The sequence below is a fragment of the Trachymyrmex cornetzi genome, unplaced genomic scaffold (genome assembly GCF_001594075.2).
Source record: "Trachymyrmex cornetzi isolate Tcor2-1 unplaced genomic scaffold, Tcor1.1 scaffold691, whole genome shotgun sequence".
Lineage (NCBI taxonomy): Eukaryota > Metazoa > Arthropoda > Insecta > Hymenoptera > Formicidae > Trachymyrmex > Trachymyrmex cornetzi.
Window position 1 is genome coordinate 4,857 of NW_017300016.1, and position 10,174 is coordinate 15,030.

The following is a 10,174-nucleotide window of genomic DNA, read 5'->3' on the forward strand; positions in this document are numbered from 1 at the left end:
TTAAAATCGCTATTTCTTCGAAAATAAATTAAAAAAAAAAATCCCGATACACGTGTTCGCTTATTTTATATCTACAATTGGTAAAAAAAGTTTGAAGCGATTTAAAAATGTCGAAAAAAAAGTGTTCGGTTTGTAAAAGAATGCCTCATATAGTAAGCAACTTTACTTTGTTTCATTGGGACGCTTACTATATCTGAATATGTTATTCCTACATTTATATAATAATGATGTCGAAACGTCTGTAATTTAATTTATGCTCATGATTTATGAAGAAAATTACTTACGTGTCCTCTACTATCTATGCCATCGATGTGACAGTTTTCCTAACCTAATCATCAACCACAGATCAGCCTCAGCCACAGAACACATGTGTGATGTGACCATGATAAAAAGAAAGGTGTATCGTTCCCGTGGATGCGCAGTCGTTCATATTCTCGACCAATAAGGATTGGGTCCGAATGCTAGAAAGCAATATGGCCGCAAGTGTGAAATCAATGAGGTTATGTGTATGGTGCCCGCACAGTGACCGCATGTGTGCCGTTTCGAAAATCGAGCTAAAGTTACGAAAGTAGGAGCCACAATATATTTATATATTTATAATTTATTAAAATGTAGTTTGCGTTGTGAAATATAGATTGTAAAAATGTAGTACTATGTAACCCTGCTATAATGTTTTGTTTGATTATAGAAATGCCGGCGTGCTGTATAATAAATTGTACCAGCCGCACAGATAATACACACAAAATAAAATTATTTCGTTTCCCAAAAGATAAAAGCATCCGTCAACAATGGATCAAAGCGTGTAGACGAAATGAAAAAGAAATAAAAATTAATAGTGGTAAGTATGCACATGCATATACGCACACGTATTACATATTACATGCGTATTACATTTGCATCCTCGATATTTATTGTAGCAAGAATATGCAGTTTACATTTCGCAAATGAATGTTTCGAAATGAAATGGACGGTAAAATAAATTAATCAATATGTAATAAAAAGTATTGAGAGTATGTGAGAGTATTTGTGTAACATATCTTCTACCTTACATATACCATTGTTATATACCATTATTATATACCATTATATATACCATATTATATACCATTATATACCAATGTTATATACTATTTAAATTAATTATTGAGTGAGACATTCGAATGTCATAGTTGCTAATTTGCTTTGGCGTTCACGCTCTGTAAGTCTCTTCCGCTTGTAATTAGCGATAACATAATTAATAACATAATAAATAATAATAACACCAACAATAATAATAATAAATAATAATAATTAATAATAATAACATTATTAATAACATAATAACATAATTGTAACATAATAACGGAACGTCCCATATGTGATCCTACTATTTTGTGTTCAAATTGCGCGCGTGTATTTGGACCCCAATTTCATTGGCTCTGCTCATCGAGCCGCCGCCGCTATGCGCAACGATACACCTTTCTTTTTACATCATGGATGTGACCATGCACATTGCCAGCGCCATATTTGCCTCTAGCGCCGAAAAATCGAAAAGGACAAATCCCCCACCCCATAGCCTTGTCGACGATGACGACGACGACGTTTATTAAATGAAAAGTTTCAATTTCGGATTTTGCATCATTTTACATCGCAATATCTCCGCTCGTAGAGCACGTAGAGAAAAAACAAAAACACTTTCATTATATATTCCGACCGGATGCCATCGATTGAGCACACTTAGAACTCAATTGGGACAGCCGTTATTGAGATCCCATAATCGCCGTCTGGAAATCTTGACAGATTCGCGTATAGTATCCACGGCAGTGTCGCTGCGCTTGGCTTAGCGCCGAGACACTACCAGTGTCTCCAGATTTCAGAAAGGAAAATTGCAAATTTTCAAACTCCTGCAAAAAGAATTTCGATTAGCTAATGTCGTGAAAACTTTCAATAACGAAAATTCAACCCAATCAGAAGTAAGAGATGCTGGTGAAACTTTTTTTGATGGTATGCGGTGCCAAGAAATTTCGAAATCTTTCGCTTGATTCATACAAATTTGACCAATTTAAAAATTCACTGCAAAAACAAAAATCAAGGCTTGAATTATTACCACCAACATCAGAGGCAGCTGTACAACATTCATCACGAGTTTTCTACCAAATTCAGTTATGGCTTGGCAATAACAAAAATCCGGAACAGTGGGGATGGAAAATCAACGGTTCGTTGCAACCTATTACAACACTCCTTCAGCCAGCACCAGAATCGATACTACAACTTATCTCCGGCAACTGTACATCTGATTGTTCTTCGAGGTGTGGGTGCAGAAAAGCAGAGTTAAAATGCTCGGAAAATTTGTAGACATCGTCAGGGAATGCAGTGCCTCAATGCATACATGGAGCCAATTTGCGAAAATCTTGACGACTCCGAAGATATAGACTCAGTACACGAGCATGCGGGCGAAGAATTAGAAGATATCTTTTACGAGGCAGATGCTACCGACTCCGATTTTCTTTAGGTATAAAAGATATGCATGCAATATAATCTAATATTTCAATCTACTTAAAAATCGACACTTATGCAATTAATGTGTATTTTTTTACAGAATATTACTCACACCTAGTGAAGCAGTTGTATTAAGAAAACAAATGTACAACTGGATGAAAATGTTTATCACAATCGAATAAAGTATCGAAAGTAATCGAAACAGACTCAGCGACCTCGAAAACCTCAGAGTACGAAATTTCAATTTATAACTTTCTATATTTTTCCAGATATCAAATTTATTCGAATAAAACACCATTTTTCGATTTTGTTTGTTTATTTCAACAATATTATTAACAGAAAAAAAATTATAGTACTGTATCTTATTATTTTAGATCTTAGGATGCTAAATTTACCAAACTTGTCAATATTGATAGTGATTTACATGGAAAAAATCACAAAATTATATTATTTACATGTGGGTCTCTAAGAGACCCGTTGTGCCGCAAAGAGTTAAGCGTGGCCACTCCAGCACACCCTTTTTGGCTAGGGACTCTTTGGTTTCTTGAAATATATACATTTTCAAAGGTCTATACCAAGTTACAGCCACTTTGCAATTTTTTTGTTTATTTTGGACAATTTGCCTGTACTATATAGTGCCTGCTACACTACACTAGAGTGGTGCACACTATGGTGTACACTTTATCATTATTATGCTAAAACTCTGTTCCCGCTTGACTTTTATTTTCAAATTTTAAATGTCACTGGTTCTACACGGTCTCTTTAAGACGGTGTAGCAAAATCCCACTTCGTGCATAAAATTTGCACTACACCGTAGCCACGGAAACACGGTACACCGAATGAGTTCGCTTACCACCAGCCATGGAAACACGGTACACTGTCTGAGTATTGCACTAGTGGGCGATAGCGCAGCCAAGAGAAAACGCTATTAATGTTTGTATGATTCTTATGTGAATTTATATACCAGGTGTGTAGTCCCCAGAAACGCGTGCTGAAATGATTTTTCGGTCTTGAAACGCTAACTCTAATGAACTACCGCAGTAATATCACGAGTTAAATTGACTGGCAATTTAACAAATTTTTGATGCTTATTTACATCTTCGAAACGATCTTAATAATGTTGAATGACATATTCAAATCTGTAAATAATTAATTCTTATTGCGAAAAATATTACCTCGGTCGGGAGTCGAACTCGGATGTCTTGCATTCCGTGCACGGAATTTTAACGTAATAAATTTAACATTGTAAGAAGGAAGGCAAAAGTTTCTCCTAATTGTAATATGCTTTGGACATTTGCTGGGAAACTCACAATCAAGAGATTTATGAACCAATTATTATTAAATGTTTTAAATTCAAACTTGATTAGAATACATTTTGACGGATTTAAATTGACTTTACATATCTGGAGATACGGTAGTGTCTGGACGCTAAGCAAGCGAAGCGTCATGGCGCGAGATACTGCCGTGCTCGTTTACGCGAGCCGGCAAGTTGCGGCAGATCTAGAGACATGATCTCAGTAACAATTGAACTGATGAAGTTCTATACACGCTCAATCGATAGCTACGGCTCGGGTTGTATAATGAAAGTGCTTTTTTTTTATGTATTCTACGAGCGGAGATATTGCGACTCGAATACTTTTGAATCTCTGAATTTTATCATCATTTTAAGAAACATCGTCATTATTATCATCGACCAGCAGAATGTACGGCTGCAGCGTCTGGTGCTAGATGGCGCTAGAGGCGCTGATCGGATACCTCAATACCTGTCGAGTTATGACCACAGATATCTAGATTGCTGATGTCCTTTCCCCCACCACACATTCGTGTCATCTCGCGCCATGTTAAGTGAGAAAGTTCCGACGCATGCGCACTAAATCGTTTCGTGGATTAATACAACGAATTGTTTAAATAATTTCTCAATATACGTTTCAACAAAAAAAAAAATAAAAATATGTATTGTATTTATATTTTATAAAAGTCTCTCTCAAGAATATTAGAACTAAGTTATTATCGCTGAAGTTTATGTAAATCAGGTAATTTCTAGGTTAATTTTATACATATATATAACATTATTGTGAAACAATCCAATAATCATAATCAATATTTTTAAAACATTCCTGTCTTCAATTAGGAATAAAATTATTGTAGTAATAGATATTAACAGTCTAGTACAATGCATACATATACTTTATATGTGGCCCGTATTCAGAACGCGCTTTTTCATTGCGCATGCGTCGGAACTTTCTCACATGGCGATTTATTGACGCATTTTTTCGCGTATCAGCAATCTAGATATCTATGGTTATGATGTTTAGTGGCTCGCGACGGTGTGCGCGGTGCGGGGCGTTTACCAAGCAATCCCAACTCCCCGCGTGCTAAACTATCTATGACGGATATTTGGCGCTTTAGAATTTAATACCTCGATTGCAAAAATTGGGAAAGGGTCGAAAACTTTTTGAGAACAAAGCTAGGAAATGACAAGCGATTTATTCGTTATCGATCTCATTTATAATATTTAACATTAAAAGGAGATCGAACGGAGATGAAATTATATACCGGTATTTAACTAAGGTAGTAAATGGTAATGCCAAAGCGATTTATTTGACCTTGATCTTTATTTGTTTATAACTTAATATTTAACAAAAGGAGATCGGATGGAAACGAAATTATACGCTGGTATTTGTTAACCAAGCTAGGAAATGATAATGAAAAAGCAATTTAACTATATTTGTTCATAATTATTATTTAACAAAAGGAGATCGGAGAGAAATGAAATTATATACTCCCAGTATTTGGAAAAAGATTGAAATAGATTGAAATAGATTCATTTGGTCATTGCTGAATCCAAATTCTTGATTTTTTTAATCTATAACAAAATCAAATGTATCTCGTTTAATACCAGTTGTGAAAATACTCCCCTAGATATTTTCGTATTGCGTAGGTACTCAAATTATAAGTACATATTCCGTTTTCATACCGATGCACTAATATATTTAAAACATTTAGTTTATCAGAATAAAATAATTGTTTTCTAATAATAATTAAATGAAATAAACATTGTAATGTAGCATTGGCATAGCATGAAATGTCAGTATTTTGAAAACCACGTATAACCCAAGAAGTATTTTGTCGAACTTTTTTATCTGACTGTTGAACGGAAGTTATTATTTTCGGTAATGTCCATGGCACATCTTTAATTTTACGATAATTCTTTTGAAATAGTAATAATAATTTGTGCTTCGGGTTTATGGAGTCGTTTAGCCGATTATTATATTCAATAATTGCTTCTTCACTAGTTATTATAGATAAAGAATCATGATTAATCAAATACGCATTAAGGTTCACTTTCGTTGCTAATTTTACTTTAATTTTATATTAAAATTAGAATTCTATGAAGGTATTGTGAACAGCAGCTTAATGGATAAAACGTAGGCCCGTATTCAGAACGCGCTTACAATGATGTTAGCGCGCTAACATACTATACTTTACGTCACGTATATTATAGAATTTCAGAGATAAATATGCGCTTTTATCGATAAAAGCGCGTTCTGAGTACGGGCCGCTATGTATATGTTACACGTACGACTGAAAAAATTTGAAAAGCTGAAATGGTCCCTTTTTGGGAAACGATCTCCAGATCTCGGTATCGGCTGCACCAATTTTATTCGAACTGATCGCAATCGAAAGATACCGACGACATATAATAAAAGTGTTTTTAGATCTTTGATTGCGGCTTTAGTTTCTGAGTAATTTTAATCTAAAGAGTATATAAAAATTTAAAACGGGCCGCTCTTGACCGCTTAACGTGTGAACGTCATTGCGTATATATTCATACCGTTACCAAATTCGCGAGGCTATAAACGGCATGAATATATACGTAATGATGTTCACACATCAAGCGGCATGTTTTATATTTTTATACACTTTTAATTTAAAAGTATAACTTATTAAAGTATTAAAGTAACTATACAATGAAATGTCGACACATAATACAGTGCTAATGAAACTATAGATAAATAAGTCGGTAAATGACAGCAATAAACGAGTGCCATCTACCGTCGAAAATATGAAAAGGAGATGACTTTATGAGGCGACGTATCTTACATAAAATTTTGACATTTCGGATTTCGCATCACGATATCCGTTCGTGGGGCACGTAGAGGTAAAATAAACGTTTATTATATAATTCGAACCCAAGCTGTCGATGGAGCTCATATTCAGAACTCGATCGGTCTCTAGCCTTTATTAAAAAAACCAAGAATTTCGGATGCTCGAATGCCCGCAACTGGCGGACTCGTGTAAAGACACGCATGTCTCGCGCTGCGCGCCCACTTGGGGCGAGACACTATCGTGTTTCTTGATAATAAATTTGCTCGGAGTCCATAATGATTGTATTGCTCCAATCCATTATATGATTGAGTTTCAACATATGTTGCGATATGATCGACAAATTATTTGAAGATTTTTTATAGTCATTTTTATGTTTTTTAAAGTCGTGTATTCAATTTCCTTTTAGTTTGTCCAATATATGTGCACTCACAATCAAGGCAATTAATTTTGTAGACTACATTAGATTTGTCGTCTTTTTTGATTTTGTCTTTGCCTGTTTTAATCACAAAATTTAACTACCGCAGTAATATCACAAGTTAAATTAACTGGCAATTTAACAAATTTTTGATGCTTATTCGCATCTTCGAAACGGGGTATGCAAGAGATCCGGGTTCGACTCCCGGCCGAGATAATATTTTTCGCAATAAGAATTAATTATTTACAGATTTTAATATGTTATTCACTATTATTAAGATCGTTTCGAAGATGCGAATAAGCACCAAAAATTTGTTGAATTGCCAGTCAATTCAACTCGTGATATTACTACGGTAGTTTTAATAGAGTTAGCATTTCAAGACCAAAAAATCATTTCGGCGCGCGTTTCTGTGGACTACATTAGTATATAAATTCACATAAGAATCATACAAGCATTAAGATCCAGCTAGACCGTTTAAGGCTTTGATTTCTATAGTTTGTGTTATTACATATACGTTCCTATAATATATTACACAAAATTTAAGTTATTAATTGGTTTATAAGCAATATTAAAATTGAATTTTTTTGTGATGGTAGCGAATTTTTCGGAAATTTTATTAAAATAAGGAACAGTAAAGAATTTTTTATCATTAATTGATTCCGAATTTACATTATTTTTGTGTTTATTAATATTTTTAAAATTGTCGTTAAAGGACAGAGTTTTTATTCTACTGTTAATCGCTTGTCTGTTCTCAGCTTTGTTCTCGAAAAGTTCTCGACCCTTTCCCAATATTCACAATTGAGATATTAAATTCTAAAGCGCCGAATATCTGTCAGGGATAACTTAGCGCGGGGAGTGGGGACTGCCTGGCAAGCGCCTCGCACCGCGCGCGCACATCGTCGCGAGCCACTAAACATCATAACTCGAACGTGCAGGCATCCGATCATATAATTATTAGAAATATTAACTGATGTCGGCTCACATTGACATTTCCTTATTACATCAACATTTTTGTTGTTAATTTATTTGGAGAACCTTATATTTCTATATTTATTATAAATATCGAGGTATTAAATACAGGGAATGGAAATAACTCGTTACTCGTAACAAGTTACAAGTTACTTTTTTGATAACTTTACTGATAACTGTGTTAAAGTTATAATATATAAAGTTCTTTTCTTTGGTAACTATAACGGTAACGAAGTTACATTTTTTTAATAACGGTAACGAATTTTATAGTTACTTTTATCGTTACTTTGTACATGATTGGATACGATACGGCACAAGCCATTTAGACTATAAAAAAATTTCTTTACACATATAATAGATGTAAAATAGATTACATGATTAGTCCTGTATATATAAACAATCATGCAATTTTACAGAAATTATGTAAGTTCACAAAAATTATGTAAATTTTATTGTGTAAATATATCTTATTTTATATTGAAAATTATATAAATTGCAGGATATTTTGAATAGTTTCTGTAATTATTCAAATTTTAGTAATATTACGTAATATAACAGAAATTTTTTGCGTATTGCTATTAAATGTATAATAGTATATAGTGCGAAATATAATGTCATATTATCGTTCCTGTAGCTACACATACACATTGTAATTGTATTTCCACAATCTGCTTAGTTACAAACCAAGAAATTATTTTTATTTGCATATTGCAAATTTTTCGAACGTGTGGACGTTTACAACTATTATAGTGGTAAAATTGTCCACTATAATAGTTGTAACTTTACACTACAATTTTCACAGCGCATAGCGCTTGAGACTAAAGAAGCCCCTAGGCCCGTTCGCTGTGATTGGCAGTCGTAGATTTTAAAAAAAATAACGGAAAAGTAACGAAAAGTTGTTTTCTCAAGTAACGGTAACTGTAACGAGTTATTTTTAAAAATCGATAACTAGTAACGGTAACTTGTTACTTTTTCTACTCGGTAACGAGTAACTGTGATTTGTTACTTTTAAAAAGTAACTTTCTATTCTCTGATTAAATATATATTCAAAATGTGCTAAACCTAATTACTTCAAAATATAATTGCAATAAAGACATTACAAAAATAGCTATATATTTAGAATTCGAAAATAGCTAGATATTAATTCGAATACGACATAGACAAAATTAGATTATTAATAGATTAATACACGTATTGTGCACTTACCGGATGGATGTTTCGGCACAAAGTTCAGGGTCCTGGTCTTGCTACGTAATCCTTCGCCAGTACCATCGATCCAGATATATTTTGCCTGGATCGCATTTTCCGGTTGGGGTAGATCAAGATACTTTTGCAATAGAGTTTTGTCTAACGCCGCATTTGGCGAATCTTTCAACATACTGCGCGACATAGTAATACTGTAATAAAAGCAAGAATATTAAAATAAATAAATGAAATATACATCTCGAATCGCAATCATCCTTTGTGAAATCATCTTAATGAAGAAATGGTAAGAATTAGAAAAGAGATAATCGTGAAATGTAATTTAACCGTGTAATCAAACGATGGTTTGTGGGATCATCTTTTTATTAGATGGTGATTAAATTCTCTCCTCTCTCTCTCTCTCTCTCTCTCTCTGTATATATAGAGGAAAGTCGCCGATACTGACATAGGTCTCTTAAAGTGACATTCCCTTATTTTTCGGAAACTAACTATTGCACTTATTAATACTAATAAAATCATGTTCTGTTTAGCTAATTGAAGAAGTAAAAAAACTCATAATTTGTAGGTTTGTGGCTTGTTTTTATATCAAATCAGCTAAAAACGAATTCTACATATGCGAAAATAAAATTCTTACGATTTTCTTTTGCAAATTGTGAGGTTTAAATAATAGTGACTATAATATTAATAATATTACGTCATTTTAAATACTTGTACTTTCTGAAAGTTTTATTTATATTATTTTTTTTCTCAGTCTTTTCATAATACGATTTTTAATTTAAAATTGGGGTGCAGCGTAAACCAGATCATGAGCTAACTTAATCTTGATAATGTTGCTTTATAGTATCAAATAAATCTATTGGAGCTGAAGGCAATCGTACATATGGGGCATTCTTTTACAAACCGAACACTTTTTTTGTCGACATTTTTAAATCGCTTCAAACTTTTTTTACCAATTGTAGGTATAAAATAAGCGAACACGTGTATCGGGATTTTTTTTTT

The 10,174-nt window shown here is 33.4% G+C and overlaps 1 protein-coding gene across 1 annotated transcript in view; it reads right to left on the reverse strand.

Annotated features, from left to right (window-relative positions):
- Positions 1-2,929: 2,929 nt before the first annotated feature.
- Positions 2,930-10,174, reverse strand: part of LOC108767568 (glutamine synthetase leaf isozyme, chloroplastic-like) — a 94,062-nt gene continuing 86,817 nt past the window's right edge. The window contains exons 2-3 of the mRNA XM_018517512.1: positions 9,179-9,369; positions 2,930-3,021 (exon numbers count right to left, since the gene is read on the reverse strand). Of these exons, the coding sequence (XP_018373014.1) occupies positions 2,930-3,021; positions 9,179-9,369 (283 nt within the window). The remainder of the gene's footprint in view (positions 3,022-9,178; positions 9,370-10,174) is intronic.